This window comes from Balaenoptera borealis, assembly GCF_965194805.1.
Source record: "Balaenoptera borealis genome assembly, chromosome: 1".
NCBI classification, from domain to species: domain Eukaryota; kingdom Metazoa; phylum Chordata; class Mammalia; order Artiodactyla; family Balaenopteridae; genus Balaenoptera; species Balaenoptera borealis.
The window spans coordinates 15,278,495-15,299,310 of NC_138860.1; the positions used below are offsets into that span (position 1 = coordinate 15,278,495).

Here is a 20,816-nt window from a genome sequence, read left to right on the forward strand (position 1 = left end):
TAGTATCTCTATAAACAGGTGTAGTAAAAATTCATTGTAAAGACATATCAAAAGCATTAAAAACAGCCCAGGGCTTAGTGCCCCGTAAAGAAAGTGATATCAGGCACACTTACCGGTAAAGTCTGTATTGACTGGGTGAGTGGAGCTGGGAAATTTATAATATCCATTTCCTATGAAACGAGTTCCTTTCATCATTGTGGCCCTCGGAGCTGGTAGAGCTGCCTCTCTCCTTTCCAGCTGATATGTAGGAGAGGGTCCATTTTGTTCTTCAGGTGCCTGCCACCTAAGATGGATGGTTGTACTGTTGATTCCTTCAACCAGAGGTGGCCTCAGTTGGGCTGGTGCTAAATATTAGAAAACTCTTGTTACGTTCAAGAATTTGGCTCCTATCTCTAGATACAGATATGCACACATATGTTCACATGCACCTGTGTACATTACACTCAAAATCAAATCAATTATGGCCTCCAGTATTTCTATGGTCTAGGAACTGAAAACACAGAGTTAATATTAAATGTGACTAAACAAAATTTAAATGGCTAATGAATACGCTTTTATCATTAAACAAAGTTTTTTCTTACAAATAATTTCTCTATTCTTTCTTGCCACCTGACAGATACTATATATTACAGTCTGTTGGCGCACCACCCAGATTCCCTTTACCAAGCAGATGCTTCACTGCTCTAGCTTCTGTGCCTGTTGGTCTCTAATGGCTCATGGCTTCTCCATTTTCTAGAGAATACCCCTGCCCTACCCAGGAGCTACAAGATCCCTTGTGAATCCTGCAGCCGGTGACTACCAAGCTAGTGTCTACTGATCACAAAGGGCAGAGTCCCTTGTCTTAACATGGTATCGAGTCAGGGCTGCAATTCACAGAGGCCAAGCAGGAAAAGGAAATGGTTGAAATGGACTAGTTAGGGAGACAAGAGAAAGTGTGGGGTTTGAGAAAAACCGGTGGACGGCAGGGGGTGAACAGTCACTAATTCGCGCCAGCCCACAGATGATTCAGGAATGACAACCCAATGTTGTCAAATCTTTTGTTTAAAAAAAAAAAGTCATTTTATGTGTAATTTTCTGATTTTTAAATCTTAGCTACTGGTCTAAATTAAAACAAACAAAAAAACAAACACCACTCTGAAAGCCAAACAAAGCATCCACAGGAAAGAACGAGCCTGTGATCTCAGCAGTTTGCAAACTCCTGTCGGAGCACAACAGACTCAGGCAGCCTCGGGGAACATGGAGTGACCACAGCACTCCCAGTAGTGGCCTGAGCCTTGGGCAGTGAGGGCCCAGGGCTCACACGCACACTGGGGCCATGGCGCGCCTCGGGGTCCAGGGCCACTGGCATTTCTTTGGAGCCTCCTGGGAAACCCCAAGAGTGACAGCTCTGAGACTTCCCCTAAAACCTACTGGAAACAAATCAGATTAACAACTGAGTTGTTGAAAATGAAGACCTGTTTCGATTTTCATTTTCTTAAGCAGTTGAGTTTGTAGGATGAGATTCATATCCACTCGAAGTGTGTCAGCTGCGTTTGAAGGGTGAAAGTGAAGAAAGGAACACATGTCATAATCGCCAAGTCTATTTATTGAGGACCCAGACTAAGGCTGTGGATCTTATCTTGCAGCTGTGTTAACACAGCCTTGTGCAGACACAAAGCTTTTGCCTGTTTCAGTAAATGTAAGATAAAATGGTGTGAATACAAAAACTAATATTCTTAAACCAAGAAAGGCAATTCACCTTAAATCAGCTTCGAACAATGACCATTTGTTACTTTCTAGAAAGCTTGGCCAGCTTTCCAAAGAGAAACAATTCATTGTGATTCTATTTTCATTTTTAGTAAAGAAGAGAGGGCAGTGAGTTAAAAGTTCATCAACTTAGAAAGATAATTAACAATTCTGTTCATCTTCCGCCAGTGTGAGCCATGTGATATTCTTATATATACGGATCTGTACATTTTATGCATGATTTCCTTTAGTATTCTTTGCCAAAAATTAGCTAACTGCTGGGTTCTCAAAGATTCCATTCTACAAGCTATGATCCCTCTTCAAAATAATCCAAAACAAAATAAAAAGCTAAGCCATGCAGAAATTTCTTCTCCCACTAAGCTCATCTCCAGAGTTTGGAGTTCCATCTTCGTAAAATTTCAGGAAGCCATCACTGGCTATTAGCTTAACTGGGGAAGCAGTACTGTCAAAGATTTCTGAGTCTCGGGGTCAGAGAAGCAAGTAATGGAGGACCGATTATATCTTTTTCATTTGTTTAAAATTTTCTACTTAGGAGCAGACAATAGGAATTTTGAGCTTTTCTGTTACTTTCCTGTATTCCACTTAAGATTCCCTAGTGATCTGGCACACAAAGACTTGAACTTTTTAGTTTGAAGAATACCATCTATTCCAGCGATATCCAAATAGCATATGATATCGCTTGTATGTGGAATCTTAAAAAATGACACAAATGAACCTGTTTACAAAAGAGAAATAGAGTCACAGATGTAGAAAACAAATTTATTCTTATTTAAAAGCAGCTACTTTCTCAAGGTCGCATTTGTTTGACATCTGATACTCTTTTACTTTACTCCAATCATCCAGCTGGATGGGGATATGTAGATTTGTACCACTATTGTATTCAGAATTCTTTCCCCATTGATACATCGTTGAAAATCACTTCTTAGTCAGGAATATAATTTCAGAGTCAAAACAAAATAAAAGGAATTCCAGCAATTCAGTAGGTTTTTTTGTTTGTTTTGTTTGATTTAATGTCTACTAAAAGTGAGAACATGCAATTTTTAAAATATGACAAAATGATTATAATCAATAAGGACACTTATGCATTGAGAATCCACTAAAATTAATGCTGACTATCTAAACTCTAACAAGTAGTGGAGCACTTGTAGATTCACAGGGGAATTGCTCCGCTGAGCAATTACACCATTCTTAGGAAGTCAACCACAGAGAATGAGTGGAACTAGAGTATATATATGTGTATGTGTTTGTGTGTGTGTATTTTATTCACTTGCTTAAAAAACAAAAAAAAAACTCTCAGCTGGTCTGTTACAGTTTCACTTGCGAGTCAATCCAGCCCACTTCAAAGGGTGAGTACCTACTCAGTCATTATCTTCAGAGTTCCCCTAAGACCAGAGGGGAATTTTCAATCAATTAAATGAGACTGGTCTCACATACATTCACAAGTAGAATAATGATAAGAAAAACAGATACTCCTGAACTATGAAACACATACACACAAACACAGACTCACTAAGAGACAGGTGAATTAAAGATTATGGCTCAGATCATCAAAGTGAAGGGATTATAGGTATAAATTTGTTCATCACAAAACAGTAAATCAAGAGACAATATGGAATAATGCGAAAGTCTCTGCAGATTTCTAGAGATATAATTTTCACTTTTTATCCAATTCTGTATGATTTTACAAAAATCACTTCAAACCTATATGCCTCAGTTTTCCCATCCAACATGAGGATAAATTTTCAGTGGGACACTTTGAAAATAACTGCTTTTAAAAACAATATAATTGCGTTAGGTTTTACAAAGCAAATTTCTATACAAATACAAGGCACTATTATTACTAGCCAATAAAGCATCTTTCAAATTACATATTATAAAATGATTCAACTCATCCACATTCAGAATCTATCTGTGTTTACTTAGAAAATCCTCTTATAAGCATAAAGTATAAAATGAATCTTCAATATCCATCATTTCAAAGACTAACAACCTACAGAGTCTGTTTCTACTTGGAATAAAATTACGGTGCTCTTGTATTTTTTTGCATTAGCTCTGTCATCCAATTTCTAGTCTCTCTCTTCTATTTACAAGCATTCTTTTATAAAACACTCTGTAATATACATTCTTCTTTATGCAGCATTTATTACTTTATAATCTGATTAATAGCATATCATAATGCATAAATTTACACTTGCAAAATTTACGTAGTATGGAGTTTGACCATCTCAGGATGAGAACTGAAGACTAAATGAGTAGAAGTGCTTGCTGACAGGTCTTTAAAATCAAATCTGTGTTTTCAAGGAAGAGTTTGTTGTCTGTGAAGACTGTATGGCTGTGTCAATATCGTAAAGCATCATCAACTATTAGGAAGACGGCAACCTAGGAACAAGCAGCGCTTCCTCATTTCAGGGGTGTGAAGGGGGAAAGACTAATATGAGACATCCTCAGGCATCTTGTCAGTGGAAAATGATCCTGACTTTCTCCCAGAGATGCAAACTGTCACAGGAAACGCGATTTGCCAAATGCTGCTAGACCCGAACACCTGTGAAAGGGCCCTGGGACTAGAACGCAAACATAAAGTCCGGGTTGGTCACGTAGCCATGATTTCCCGGTTGGCAAGTGCTCTCCATTCAGGGTCCAGAAGAGGAGAGGATTCTCCCCTCAGACTCCCAGAGACTTCTCAGTGCTTTCTTGTTGACTGTCTATTCTCTGACTGAGGAAAGAACAACATCAATTTTCCCATTTTCTTCTTTGTTTACTAGTCCCCTTCAAGAGAGAAGATATATAGTGGAACTGATCTGGAAAGGAGAAAACTTAGGTTCTAGACTGCTTCTTTAGGACCCTACTTACAGAACATTGGCTAATCCATTATTTGGCCTCTCTGTTCTTCAGTATCTCATTCATTCATTTATTTTTTGGAAAAAAAATTTTTATTGAAGTATATAGTTGGTGTACAATATTATATAAATTACAGGTGTACAATAGAGTGATTCACCATTTTTAGAGGTTATGCTCCAGTTACGGTTACTATAAGATATTGGCTATATTCCCTGCATTGTACAATATACCCTTGTAGCTTATTTTATACATAATAGTTTGTACCTCTTAATCCCTTACCCCTATATCGCCCCTCCCCCCTTCCCTCTCCCCGCTGGTAACCACTAGTTTGTTCTCTATAGCTGTGAGGCTGCTTCTTCTTTGTTGTTACATTCACTAGTTTGTTGCATTTTTTAGATTCCACATACAAGTGATATCATACTGTCTGTCTTATTTCACTTAGGAAATACCTTCCAAGTCTATCCATGTTGTTGCAAATGGCCAAATTTCATTCTTTTTTATGGCTGAGTAATATTCCACTGTGTATATATATACCACATCTTCTTTACCCATTCATCTGCTGATGGGCACTTAGGTTGCTTCCATATCTTGGCAACTGTAATAATGATACTATGAACACTGGGGTGAATGGATCTTTTCAAATTAGTGTTTTCATTTTTTCCAGATATGTACCCCGGGGTAGAATTGCTGGGTAATACCTCATTTATTGAAGAGCACGACAGACCCGATTATGCCTAGGGTCTCTTCCAGTTTCAAAATTCTGGTTGAACATTTCCAAGCAGCTCCTCTCCACAGTAAACCAAGAAGGGGTGCTGGACACATAGATCCCCTCGGCCCTCCAGGAAGCCAGCCAGCTTAGCTCCCACAGCTCTGAGCCATCTTGTTCTTTACCTCAGCGCGGCAGATACATGTTATGATTTTTCTGTGTGTTCTATGATATAAACAAGGCCAGAAAGCAGTGCTTTTAGAGAATTTAAGGGGAATCACCTCCTTGATGAATAAACACTACCTTAACCAGCTGTCATGCAGGTGATCATCAATAATTTGCACGCACCTCACGTCCAACACATAAAAAGTGTGAGGATCCGTGATTTCTGAACTGTACATACGGCAGCAGCAGTGACAGCACGTACTGTTCCCTAAAGTCCCCCGTCAATAAAAGGTAGTTGCTTGGACTGTAATTATGGCATCCTTGCTACCCAAACTTGAAGCTTTTATGGGGCTTATGCAATTAACTACTTAAATGCATGGTAACACTTGCTTCTCTGACAGAAAAGTATTGATTTTTTAATCATTTTCAAGTCTCCTCTAGCACAAATAAATGTACCACAGTTACAGTTAATGCACTGTGTACGTGCATTAAACGTTGGTGTGACAGAATTTATTATTTTGTGATATATAGAACTGAAGTCGGGCTTCTCAGAAAGTAGCATCATGGATCCAACATCAGTATGGAAACTACCATTGTCCTTGATACTCCAAATTCTCTAACTTCTACGAGTTAGAGATCTTTTTTCATAGGATACTTAGGCTTAAAATAAAGGAGGGGATGCTGAATATAAATCTTTCCTACATGTCAGTGTAGGAGAAAATTAGAAATAGTCCAACAGAGAAGATAACAGTTTATTTTTTCCTAAAGCTGTGGGTGTACGGCAACTCTGTTCAGATGAATTTTTGTCTATTTAATTTTTTCCCCTTGCATTTATTTAGGGCACATCTATCAAAATATTTTGCACACAATAGTCTTTCTAGTTCAAGTCTTACACATTTTAATTGTGTTGTTTTAATGCCTTACTATAGTTAATACATCGGAAAACTAAAATGGTGCTTTAGAAAGTGTGATTTCTGCATGCCATTTCTGCCATGCCAAAAAGGTCAACAGAGGCCCCGTGAAAGTCACATATCTAAATACAGACCTGGCAACAGAGGTCATTACATAGTGTATCAACAAGCCTTTACCTTGGGTGCATCACACATTCAACATTAAAGTGGGTGAGTAAAAAGCAGTTAATTTTGTTTTGTTAGAAATAATATCATTTTAGTTTTAGCATCTAAGACAGATGCCAGCATTTCACTCTGAACAGATGGTAATTCCATCTAATAGTGCATCTCTGTATTAGTAAGGTCTGTTGTGTATACAAACAGTAATAAACAGTAGGTAAGGATCAAAATAAATTTTAATTGTTGACATTAAATTCTGGCAGCCACAGTTCTAAGGCTGCAATATTCCTTTTTCAAGTCTGTCAGGTTTACTAATGCCACAAAAGCTTTGTCGAAAGCTGCCAGATCCCAGTTTCCATACAAAGATGTTGCATGCTACCAGATATTGGTCTGCACCAGGATTACCTGTTTTCCTACGCTGAAATAATCCTTCAGGAATAACATGGGATTGGTGCTACCACTGATGCACTGGTCCGCCATGATTTCTTTTAGAATGCTCCTGAAGGACTGAACCTTTAATTAAGAGGTTGATTTTTAAAATGTTGTGTCCAATTGTTACAATTGGGGTCATGGTGCTATCACAGCCACTTTCCTACCCTGCTAAGTAAGGGTCTCTCATTCAATTCACTCTATTCTCTTTGCAAATCTGGGCATTCCTGAACTTCTCTGAAACTGGCATCATCCTTTTCATTTGGTTTGTTTTATCGGAGTCTGAAGGATTTCCCTAACAATTGCAGCTCTCGTCAGCTGAGCTCTTCTGTAGGCTTTGCTGTGGATCAAGCCTGCCAACAAGCACCAATCTGGTTCTCATAACGTCTCCAACGATCTGGTATTACAAGTAGTAGCCGCTCTATATTTGGGGAAGCTGCCATGTCAAAATCATTATAAAAAACCCCAGTTTGGCATTCAAGTTCAATAACAAACATGCTTTGCCATCATATTTCTTTAAAAACAAGGATGTATTTTTTTTGAATCATGAAAAATATATTGCTTCCACCATATGGGACAACCAACGACTCACCAACCGATTTCAGATGCAGCATATTGAGCTGACCATATGTTACTGTGCTGTTGAATGGCTGAGTGATTCATGCCCGTCACATTCTAGTATATCAATTAAAGCTCCTTGAAGTCTGCATGATTTGTGTCTCTGTTATTAAACCCTGCTAATTCATCCCACTTACACATCTGTTATAAATCTCTAGGAGTGCTGCATGATTCATGGCAATCTGTGAGCATGCTACAGCAAATTCTTCTCCTTGTAATTAACAGTAAATTGTTTTACTGCCATGCAATGAATTTTTCAGTTATATTGCAAATGAACTCCTAAATGTGCGGTTCTTTCCTAAGAACTGACTTATATCATTAGGCAATTAAAAAGTATTGCTTTGAACCAAAAGCTTTTAATCAAGAGAAATACAACTTCAACATTGCCTGAGAGCCACGGAAATTTGACACGGTGGTTAGAAGGGCAAAATAATTTCTGTTGTCGAAAGAGCAAAACAAACAAAACCAACCCTTCCGCGTACTCAGGATTTCCCTGATGCTAAGACGTGAGAACTGCTGCCTGAAAAGACTGGGTGAGACAAGTGTGCACAGATACTGTTTATCTTAGAAGTGACTTAAGTCATCTGTCATTACCAAATTTCTCAGATTGACTTACACTGCTCTAATTGTAAAACAGTGCCTTTATTCTTGAAATAAATAATTGGATAATTAGCCAAGTTGAATCCGCAGAGAATTTCACTGCTGTTCAAGTGTTCCTGTCAAAGGTGAAGCAAATTCATTTCAGCTCGCCTCTGCAGCTCTTCCAAGAGGCTTTGATTTTTTTTTTTTTCCCCACTTTCCTGGCAGCAGCCTGAGATTCATGAGTCCATACATCAAGTCAGTAGTTTAACAACAAATGGAATTAAATTCAAAGAAGGGAAACTAATTGAAGGACAGCAACAAAAGTGGTTGGTAATGTGCTTTTTAATATGGCATGCCACATTTGCATGATAATTTTTCCTTTTTAGCATGGAGCAGAAAGTGACTAGCTTAATGAGGGATTATTCAAGACAGGAACGAACAAAATGCATTCATAACTAAGAACAAAGATTGTATTATGAAACAAAAACAGGCAACCTCAGAGAAGTAACTGGATGATTGGTTTATGCATTATGAATAAAAAGATAGAAAAATATTTATATTAGTATTCACTGATGACTATATATACAAGATTGTTATAATTAAAATTATAAATTAACATATTAAGAGTGCTTGTTTAATCACTCTGGGTCCTATTCACAATGAAAGGACTTAGGTACCTGCATACAAAACAATGTGTGTTTTCAACCCAGCGGCAAACAGCCCATACATTCTACTTTGGATTCAGACAAAAATCTTAATGCACCACTAATTACTTGCTTAATGGGAGATGGGCACTTCTAAGCTTGTAGTGTAGAGGTCAATTTATGATAGGTAAAGGAAATAGGACATTGTTCCTCCGGGAATGGATCTCCAAAAGGAATTTCTCTGAAGGAAGGTTTAATTTGTACTTAATTCACAAAGGGTGGAAATGTACAAAGTTATTGATGAAAAGGGTAATCTTCAAGAAAAGTACAAGAAGGGTGCCCAGCCCATCAGTTCATGACCCTTATACACCCAGAGGCAACTCCAAAGCCACCCATGACAGTTTCCTCAAGATTTTGCAATGGAGATGCAGCTGCTCCTGGGAGAATACTTTTCTCACATCAGCTCTCAGACTTTGTCATGGGCACCAAAACTAAAGGAGTAAAGCAATAAATATTCTGGATGAAATGTGTAATTCTAATACTATCTAACTGAAAAAATACTTAAAAGAGAGCAAATTATAATTCTCGAGCTTCTTAATGAAGCAGATACATCTTTACAAGTATCTTTTTGATTTCTGTGACTGAGATTTAAGGAAAAACAACATGTTTAAGTGATTCAGTGCTTCAAAAAGGCTGACTACTACTTCAAATTTTGGGTGTTCTTCAAAATTTTTAAATGGTCACTGGCTTCTTCTGATTCCTGATACTTCACTCACGTAAACTACATTTAGACTTGAGTTAAATTTCTCACAAATCCATTAGAATTCACTGGAGTAATATATACCCTCCAAATTGTAACTTTATTACTAGAATAAACAGAGCAGGAAGAATCATAGCTACAACTTAACTTTTATTCCTTTCCTACAATGGTCAACAAACCTGTTGACCATTCAAAAGGATTGACCTTCTCACTGTTTATTTCTATGACTTAATATCTATCAGTTATGCACAGAGGTTTGATCCTAGGAAAATTTTAGAAAAAAAACCTTATTCACCTATTAAAAACAAAGGAGGCAAGAAGGATATTGGATCTGTAATTGCTGGGGTTTTCTTTGTATTCTAATAAAAACAAATCCATTCTCCCTGATCCAAACACCCCTGAAAATGGTATATTTTATAATAAATCAAGTGGCAAGCAAAAATTATTTTTTTATACTTTTGTCATGTAAGTGACTTTATTCCCTGCTTGTCAGATGAAGAGTCAGAGAGTTCTGACAAAATAAATTAAGGGATAAAGGAATAAACATTTTAGCAGAAGAGCGCTAAAATAATTCTTCCTTCAGAAAAGAAAGGATTTCACATGTGAACAAAGTTAATGTTTTTTTTTTTTTAATGGAAATTGAGTAGAAGGAACATTTTGGCAAAGGACAAAAAACTACACATTTAAAATTTACTATCCCATCTTCTCCTGCAACTGTTTAATTTTTTACCTTCCAGCTTCTGCTCTAACCATGTTAATCAGAGTGCTGCCCAGAGAGTCATCAGTGACCCCACGTTCCTTGCGGTTTACATTTTTCCTACTTCCCCTACAACATGTGACCCTACTGACAACATCCTCCTTCTAGAATTCTCTCTCCCCTTGATTTTTTGGATACTGCTTTTTCTAGGTTCTTTTTCTAACTCTGACCACATCTCTGTTCCCTTTATTTCTCCTTTCCTCTTCCTCCCAAAATGTGAGCATTCACTGAGATGTAAACTTTTATTTTGTATTTTCTCTGCCTTCACTAATACATTATTATCCATAGTTTCGGCTCCTTCTATGTGCAGGTGATTATAAAACCTGCATCCTTCTTAAGCTCCAGATTTGCATTTTCTTCTGTTGGCTGGTTATAATAGTCATGGATGTGTTTCCATCAGATAATCAAACTGAAACTCATGGTTTTATTTCTCCCATATGTTCTTTCTTCGTGTTTTGCATTATATTTAGTGGCATCACCACTGTCTAGGATATTTACTGTCATCTTCAATTCCTCCCTCTTCTTAACCTGTGGATTTCCTCTCCTTGATCTACTCTATTCCTTTCTTTTAATCTTTCTTTCTATTTATCTGATTTACTTTCTCATGGCCCCCTTGGAATGTCTACCAGTCTCTATTTCCACACTTTAATCTATTCTACACTATACGGACAGAGACATCTTTATAAACCTCAGCTTTCATCACCTCAGTACGGAACAGCCCCTCAAACAGCGACACATGGTATAATAGCTGCAAAAATCTTCACCAATTCTTTATAGTCCATTTCAAATGCCATTTAACCTGAGCTAATTTCCCAGTCTCCTAAATCAAAGTTATCTATCCCATATTCTCCGTTCCCATAGCTTTCTTTTATCCTTTCCCCCAAGGTGTTAATCCTACCTGTTATATGTCAGTACCTTAACGCAGACACCATTAAAGTATCTTTGAATGGATTCTATTAGAATCCCCTCCACCCAGTGCTTTAAATAGTAACCTTAATAGACGTTTACTGAATTGAGCATTCACAGCAAAACAGCAACAATATGGTTATGACACATTATTAACTCTATATTGTAAACAACAAATTTGAAATGTGTAGTTTTTGATCAAAATCCTGAAATGCATGTCATAATTCTGAACAACATGCTCCTTACAGAACTGAAAAATGATGCTTTTTGATGTTAGCGCCCCCTACAGTTTACTTTTGTCATTCAATACTTAGTTTTAGGACTCTCCATTGTTATACTTATGTTATAATACTGTTATGGAAACAAAGTTGTAAAATAAATTTTATGACTTCGATAACATTCGATTAGACATTCTATAACATTTACATTGTGACTGATAAAAGTATTACAAAACAGTTATGATAGAAATCTTGATAAAAATAACAATTTTTTTTTGAGGATTTACTCTGTGCTGGGCACTGCTTTAAATACTTAACATGTGTTTACTCCTCGGGAGAGCCCTATGTAATAGGTTATCCTTATTTATAAATTGGAAAACTAAGGCACAGAGGTCATATAATTTACTCAAGGTCACAAAGCTAGTAGATGGCAGAGCCCAAATTCAAGTTGCGGCATTCTGGCTTATCATTTTCCCCTAAAATACACAAATAAACTCTTATTTGAAAAAGTCAATTAACTTGCACATCTCATGGCTTTCGGAGACTATGAGAGGTTTCCAAGTTCTGTTTTTCAGGGATAAAGAGGTGGGGAGAGGACTCAGAGGGCCTAGATGAGCTCTGCTCCACTCAGCTTCCAGTGGATGGAGTGGCCTTAAGCCTCCTCACCAGTGACTAGAAGAAGAGCACATAGCACTGGGGCACAGTGAGTTCCACGTCACAGGAATTCTTACTGCAACCAATGAGGATGATATTCACACAGACGTGATCATTGGTCCATTAAGCAGGGAAGATGCCATTCTATAGACATTTTCCCTGCTTTTCTCTTTCCATGTCCAGGATCTGTCTAGTCTCTGGGGACCAGCATGTCTCCGTTCAGTTCTTTTAGTTTGTGTCTATGAAAAAACAGAGTAGATCCTATCTAAAGGAGAGAGCCTGTCCTAACAGTGCTGGAAACTAGGGCATGTGAGGTGCAGCTGGGAGGTCCCTCGGTACACAGCCTGGAGGAGAGAAGACTTGGCTGGGGGTATTGTTACTGAAGATGTTATTGGAAGTGATGTCATGAGGAAGGTGAATTAGAGTGAGGACAGCCCCCAAGGGAGTGGAAGGAGAATGTTCAATAGGAGCCAGAGGGAGGTATTTTGGATTAGTATCACCTTTGAAATTGCGTTTTCAAAGAGGTCTCTAAACATGGTATGATTTGCCAGAGAGGTGTAGTTCCCCTACCACTAAAGGATCACACACAGGTCGGACAAACCCTTGGAAGGAATGTTGCATAGGATATATTAATATTGGCTAGATAGTCACCCTAGATGACCTTGAAATGCTTTACAACCCTGAGAAGCTGTGATTTCAGTTCTGCTCGGTCACATAATCGGAGTCCCTTTATCCTCCCCTAGATCTCAGGCCAATCTTTGGTTTGTGTGGTTTCTGTTTTCACTTTCTCCAGCCCCCAGGACAGATTGCTCTTTTAATTTTTATCCTCTAGTCCCAAATTATGTCATTTTTTCTAAAAGAGACAGGGAGTCTTCCCCTGTTATCCACACTCCGTAACTCTCTAATAACATAGTATATAAAAATAAATAAATATTCTTATAGGAGAATGGTGTTTTTTGTTCAAGCTAGGTACTCCATAAATACTTGTACATATAGGTTAAATATGTAAAAACACAAAGAGTTGAGTCAGAGATAATAAAACATAATTTCTTGGAACTTTGGAGTCATTCTCATCATTGAAAAAAAAAATTTTTTTTTTTTGGCCCTGCCATGCAGCATGTGGGGATCTTAGTTCCCCAACCAGGGATCGAACCCGTGCCCCTTGCATTGGGAGCACAGAGTCTTAACCACTGGACCACCAGGGAAGTCCCCATCATTGGTGGACAATTTGAAGAAACAAAATTACTTGTTATATTTGAAGTTTGTTGTATATTGATACAAGATAATTTGAGCCAAACAAGTTTTTCCAGAACGAAAACAAAATAAAACAAGACAAAAACTATGGAATTGTATATGAAGACAGTAAGGAAGAAGGTCTAAGGAGTATTTTCATAGCTAAACATGTTTGCATGCTATCTGTCATTCGCCTAGGAGTCTCTTAACCTCCTCACATCTGGACATTTCCTTAAAGAGCACCAGGAATCTAAGCCTTGTTGGATGCTGACAGAAAAACTGATTTGAAAATATCCTAAATGGTAAGTAATTGGGTTATATAGGTGTTAATAATACATGTAATCAAGTTTGTGTGAACCTAATTTGTCATAAGTGAAGCAAGCAAAAAATTATACAAACTATTTCCTGGTAAGATTATACTTGATAACAAGTTGTTATTTCAATTTTATGTACTTAGGAGCTTCATACTCATAATAAACAGATTAATAAACGCACTACTGCCTATCCAATAAAGGCAAAATATGACACCAGGGCAACCCAGTAATTTCTGGATGTCTGCTGTTAGCTCCGTGGGGCAGGAAGGGATAGACCCAATCCCACACAAAAAAAGTTAAGACTGAGAGAAGCAGTATTCTGAGTCCTCACAAGAAGCCTGCTAAACACTTCAAACAATTGTTGGGACACCTTTAGGACTTAGGGTGGTGGGAGTCCTGTAGTCACTCGGCATCTAATTATGTTTCTTATGATGACACAGCTGCAACACAGGAATGTTCAGGGCTCTTAAGTTTCTTTTTCTGTTCAACTATGTCATGGTCAGTAGCAATCAGGGTTAGTGAGGGAGAAGGAGAAAGCAGAAAAGACAAATATTAAGTCCAAACTAGAGAAGGTATTGAGCTTTGTAGGTGTTTTGTTTATAAATACACAATATATTTTTCATGTCCTTTAGAACTTGCTTACCTGCTGCTAAAGTCCGTCCTGCTCCCGAAGCACTGGTTATACAACCAACTGTATTGCAGAGAGAAATAGTAAAGTTGTATATCCTATAAGGTTGTAGTCCTTTTACAATATAAGACAGTTCTTGGGATTTAGCAGTGTACAACACCTGTGAAGCAAAAAAAAAAAAGAAGTCAGATAATAGATAATCAGTGTGAAAAACATTAGCTTTACAAGCAAAGTTCCAGGAATTCTGACAGAGGGAATTATTGCCAACCACGATTAGGAAAAGGGCCTCAACAAGCTAGGATTTTTTGAAGCATTTTTTTTGAAGGGCCTCAACAAGCTAGGATTTAATTGATAATTGTACAATCACACTGCTTTATGAGGTAATAATCCAGTTCCTGAGTGGATAAATGAGGAAACCGAGTTATTGCCTCCTAAAGCAGCATGGTGGTGCAGTTCGTGTCACTGATGGTACAGATAAAGAATGGTGACACTGTCATTGTTATTGTGAAAAAGTCCAAATAAAACCACGGGGCTTGGCCAAAATGAACCCAGTGCAGTAATGCCCACATGCTAGCTGATGGAGCTGGTACAGAAAGATGTCACTACGTTAAATCAATCCCATCATTTGCTTTAAAAAAAAAAAAAAAAAAAGCCACAGGAAGAAAAAGGGAAAAAAAGGAAAGATTACTGAGCACCCACATGAAGTCAATTCTCAATTATCTTTCTTGTACAACTGAGCATAAGAAGATTGATCAAACAGTTACATTTTTTTTTTGAAATACTGTCTTTATCACACATTTTCAAATGAAAATAGCAGATTTGAGCAAAGGAGACTCTATGGTCCATAAACAAGTAATTAAACAATAAACACTGAGAGCTTGTCCTGTCATTATAACTAGAATTGATCAAAAGCAACCATGTAAATTTGCTTAGTCTGTAGATACAAAGACCGCTGGTGATTATATTTACGAAAAAAAAGTCATTAAAATGGATAGTCTGACAGCAAGCATGAGTACAAAGCTATTTTTCTAAGGGATATTGATATACATTCATATCAAATAATCTTCCATAAATATAAATACTACAGGTAACTGTAAAGATTAATAACATTTGGAGTTAATTTCTAGATTTTGTTTTCCCTTTAGGAGTACAATAAAATTCATTTGGAATATGTGCCTGGGTACTGACTTTAAAATTTCATAAACTGAGTAGTTCTAGAAAGCAGTGTGTTTGGAATATAAATTATATTGCTTACATAACATTTTTCAGAAATAAAGGTGACTTTGGAGATTCAAAATATCTAGGAATAATTTAAAACATTGGTACCATTTTCTTGCAATTACATTTAGAAATCAGAAAAGCATCAAACACTGAATTATTAACCCTTTTTCCAATTTTAAAATGGCTACTTAGGTTTTGAGGATATAAACTGTTTTCTTTTGTGCAATGTGATTTAAAATTTTCTAAGGAAAATAAAACTTTGAAATGAGTAAATCTTAATATTGCTATAAGATTTATCTTATTTAGCACAATCTTGATGGGATTTAATGTAGATTTTTAGAAAATAAAATTGTTTTTAAGATAAAATACATTAAGGCATTTCTTATTTAATTTAAAAAATTGAATCACTTTTAAACAAATTATTCTTTGTCTCAAGAACACATTAAGAGGGAGGGGATGAACAGTATGGAGGTTCCTTAAAAAACTAAAAATAGAACTACCATATGACCCAGCAATCCCACTACTGGGCATATACCCTGAGAAAACCATAATTCAAAAAGAGTCATGTACCACGATGTTCACTGCAGCTCTATTTACAATAGCCAGGACATGGAAGCAACCTAAGTGTCCATCGACAGATGAATGGATAAAGAAGATGTGGCACATATATACAACAGAATATTACTCAGCCCTAAAAAGAAACAAAACTGAGTTATTTGTAGTGAGGTGGATGGACCTAGAGTCTGTCATACAGAGTGAAGTAAGTCAGAAAGAGAAAAACAAATACTGTATGCTAACACATATATATGGAATCTAAAAAAAAAAAAAAGTCATGAAGAACCTAGGGGCAAGACGGGAATAAAGATGCAAACCTACTAGAGAATGGACTTGCGGACACGGGGAGGGGGAAGGGTAAGCTGGGACAAAGTGAGAGAGTGGTAGTGTATATATGGACATATATACACTACCAAATGTAAAATAGATAGCTAGTGGGAAGCAGTCGCATAGCACAGGGAGATCAGCTCGGTGCTTTGTGACCACCTAGAAGGGTGGGATAGGGAGGGTGGGAGGGAGGCAGACGCAAGAGGGAGGAGATATGGGGATATATGTATATGTATAACTGATTCACTTTGTTATAAAGCAGAAACTAACACACCATTGTAAAGCAATTATACTCCTATAAAGATGTTAAAGAGAAAAAGAGGGAGGGGATATGGGGACATGTGTATGCGTATGGCTGATTCACTTTGTTGTGCAACAGAAACTAACACAGTATTGTGAAGCAATTATACTCCAATAAAGACCTATTTAAAAAAATTTTTAAAAAGAACACAAAATGAAATGTAATAAAGAGAAAATGTAGACTAATACTAATTTTGATGAAATTTTACTTCTTCTCTACATATAGTTATTATAAATTACATGATTTTTAAGAGACACTTATCCTAGAGCTTGGGGCATGTAAAATCATCACTCAGATAAACTGTGTCTTTATTATGTACATAGACTCATCTTAGCAAGTCTTAAAGGATGTATCTAATTGAAAGTTTTTTGTGGGATTAATCTTTAAAGAGGTGAGAAGAACTTTGTAGGAGTTTAAAATACTACAATGATAATAGCACCACTTCTATATATGTCTTCTACCACATTCTTAGGTAAAGATCCTTTAACAGTTATTTTTACAGTAGGCTTTCCCCAGAAATTTTGGCTATTTATTTACCAAGATTATAACAAGACATGCTCAGGTCAGTGTGGATACAAATTTAATTGTTGAGAACATAAAAAATTTTGACTTTGCCACTTGTGATTTCACTTTCTTGAATATACGATTAGGTAGATGAATATTTGCAGGAGAGGGTATAAGAGAGAGAATAAAGTGACATATCTATATCCTTCTTTTAATTCAGCCACAAAGACTTTTAAACAAACAAAAGATTTATATACATAAATTTTGTCAATATAAAAAAATATTTTCCTGCCCCATTGAATAATATTTTATAAAATGTAATGTAGCTGTATCGCATTAATAATAATCACTAATAATAACAATATCTAATATTTGTCAAGCTCTTTAAGCTCCACAAAAACTGTATAGATAAGCAGAAATTGTTTTCCCATTTTACACATGAATAAAACCTGAAGCACAGAGATGTGTGATATGGCAAGTAATTGGTAAAAGCGGGATAAAAACAAGTTGATTTCTGGGATGTGTTGTATAAACTATGGGTTTTTTTTTTTCTTATCTTAGTTTCTCGGAATAGAGTATTATAATACAAGTAACAGCCAGAACGCATAATATGCTGTGCAAGCTGGTAATCCAAACCCACATGTCATCCACCATTCTGACACTGCTGGCTCGATCTCAGCTCCTACCTATGACTCCTTGGAGGGACCCTTAAGACTTGTGAGAGGAGAAAAATGTGGTTTGGTTTGCTGATGGGTTGTCTTAGTATGTGGTTAATGAAGTCAAAAGTGGGTGCTGGCTGCTTTATATCTCCATTCAGGGATGGTCCTAAAACCCAGCAATAAAAAGAAATCCTTTCAATGGGCAAAACTTTAGGTAGTGCACCTGGTCATTTATTCTGTGTGGAAAGGGAAGGGTCCCTGAATTATATGGCTGTGGTTTGGTTGTATTGAACATGGCCGTAAAACAAAAAAGACTAAAAAATCAGGAACTAGGATGTCTAGGGAAGAAGAATGTGGATAGGCCCATGGGACAGGGCATCAAGTAAGTGCAAAGATCTTTTCATGTCCTGTTAACGTCCTCCAAAGAGCATCTTCCTCAGAAGAGATGCTAAACAGCCAAGTATGCAGAATGACTTGTCCAGTTGACGTCAGCCTGTCTTTGTCATTGGTCACTCTTATGCTGATAGAAAGGACACTGGTCACACCATAAACTGTAGGGTAACAAGAGCCTCTCATCCTCCAGGATTATTATACATATCAAATGAATTGGTCTATGTACACAGTAAAGCCTCAGTAACCGTTACCTATGATCATTATTCTCATTACTGCTGGCTGGATATAACCCACTAGAAGGAAATATGTCACTACATATCCCAAACCTTGAACATGTTCACAACCTTTGCTATAAGCTGTGATAAACTGCATCCCTCAGAATTTATTCTTAGGAAATAGAAATATGTAAAATGTACGTATAAGATGTTCTTATCAATGTCATTTAGATTTCCAAGAGAATTAATACAATAGACATAACAATTGATTGTGGATTGGTTGAATTATTATTGTGTACCCAGATAATATGATAGTACACAGCTACTGAATGTCAGCTTCTTGCAAGATATTTAAGGATATATGCTAAGTGGAAAAAGTAGATTTCATGAAACAAAATTATACCAACTTTATTTCCATATACCCTTATATTAGGAAAAAATGAGTGATATAAGTATTTAGAGCCTTGTATTCATAAATATTATATTAAGAAATGAATGCCCCCTTTAAGGATTGTATTGGATTGGCCAAAATCTTCATTCGGTTTTAAGTAAAAATAAGACATATTTTTCATTTTCATCAAGAAATTTATTGAATGTATTCATTAACTGAGCAAAAGTTTTGGCCAACCCAATATAAATGAAAATTCTGTCAGCATTCTGCAAATACAGAAAATGTCAATATGAAGACATAATTCAATTCTGAAAGGTCGTTAGTTGAAAATAACAATACCTGTGAAAACACCACCGGACTAGATTGTTGAGGTGATTGTTCAGAAACCATATTGACGTTATACCCCACAACTTTTCCTCTTGTCACATTATCTGCTGGCATCTCCCAGGACACGTTGAGCAAGTATGGTGAGAGGGGGGAGACTGAAGGAGGGGTCATGAATACAGGCGCTGTTAACAACAACAATAACAACAGCCAAAACAATGAATGCTGTATTCACACGTTTTCAACCTGAATTCACACATTTATGCTAGTTTCTGAAACACCTCACTCCTTACATAATATTCTAATTTTTAAAAATCAAAGAAGATGCTGGTGTGTGTAAAAGCTACTCACTTATTTTTATATCTGCAAGGATGTTCTCCACCTTCACATTACTAACAAAGATATTTTCCATTTACAAAATTAAAAAATAGGAATTTGCTTGTGTTCATAAAGGTAACTAGTAGATAGCTGGGGAGGAAACCATAGGTCTTATGATGTCTTTGAAAGGAGAAGCCACAAAAACAGAATATGTCTCAGTCCTCAAAATTTAGAACAATGCATAGTGACATATTGGACTTCTTATGTAGAGAAGTAATTCACTGAGCTTCTGGGAGAATATTACTGTTTAGAAAGAGGGAAATCGAAAATGTTCTAAATAACCCCGAAGAAATTCGAAAAGTTTTCAATAAATCTGGATTGAAATGTTCAGGGACATACACACATACATTCTCCCCCTGCCATCCTTGAGATCTTAATATGGATTTTAAATGTGCTAACCAAAGGTGTATTATCAAAGGACCTCATTTCACTTTCATTAGCCAGTGACCCATACGATTATGAGGGTCCAGTATTGCTGTTTCATCCATTACTTTTCATTTCTGACCTTGACTTTCCCCTTCCGGAATGCCATGGCTCATCACTTGTGCTATCATGGCCTTATTATTTGGACAAGATGGCTGGGAGTCATTAAGAGATGCTCAAGCACAATGCACATTTTATTCATGAAATGATTCCCTTGGACATCAAACTTGAAGCTACCCTTACCCTCCACAGTCCTAACAGATCCAATTTAAATCGTGACTTGGGTTTCTTTGGATATCTATAGATTCAAAGCATAACAAAAGTGTAGTTTTTTTGTCAAGGGCTCATGAAATTTGACGTGTTTATAATATAAAGAATGAGGTGGAGGATTAAAAATATCTCATTTGCCTTAGTAAAGCTATCTTAAGAAAATTAAAACTTTTCACCATCTTTCCTTACCATATTGCCAACTGCTTATAAACACACTTGTGAATTACAGATTTTGATGTCTGGGATTATATTTTAAGGTACAATTTGGTACCTAAACTATTTGTTTTGGAAAGAGAAAGAAAAACATAAACAGATTTGTGAAACTGGTAACAGTTTTCTCTTTCACTGAACATAAATTGTACTGAATTTGGAGCAAGATGGGACATATGGCCATCCCACTTCAGGACTGGAAACCAATTGCTATTTTTGACAAACACTTCCAAAAGACTATAACTACAGTTAAGTCATTTTTGCCCCTTGAAGTAACAACTAAAACATTATTTTTTTCCCTAGAACTTACTGCAAGAACTTTGTGACCTTGAGTTATCTATGAAACCAATCTATGCATTCAATATTTCCTTGGTTTA

The 20,816-nt window shown here is 36.7% G+C and overlaps 1 protein-coding gene across 1 annotated transcript in view; it reads right to left on the reverse strand.

The window, feature by feature from the left end:
- The window catches only part of USH2A (usherin), a 783,103-nt gene that overhangs the window by 541,642 nt on the left and 220,645 nt on the right, over positions 1-20,816 (reverse strand). The window contains exons 18-20 of the mRNA XM_082362477.1: positions 19,174-19,343; positions 14,284-14,428; positions 110-344 (exon numbers count right to left, since the gene is read on the reverse strand). Of these exons, the coding sequence (XP_082218603.1) occupies positions 110-344; positions 14,284-14,428; positions 19,174-19,343 (550 nt within the window). The remainder of the gene's footprint in view (positions 1-109; positions 345-14,283; positions 14,429-19,173; positions 19,344-20,816) is intronic.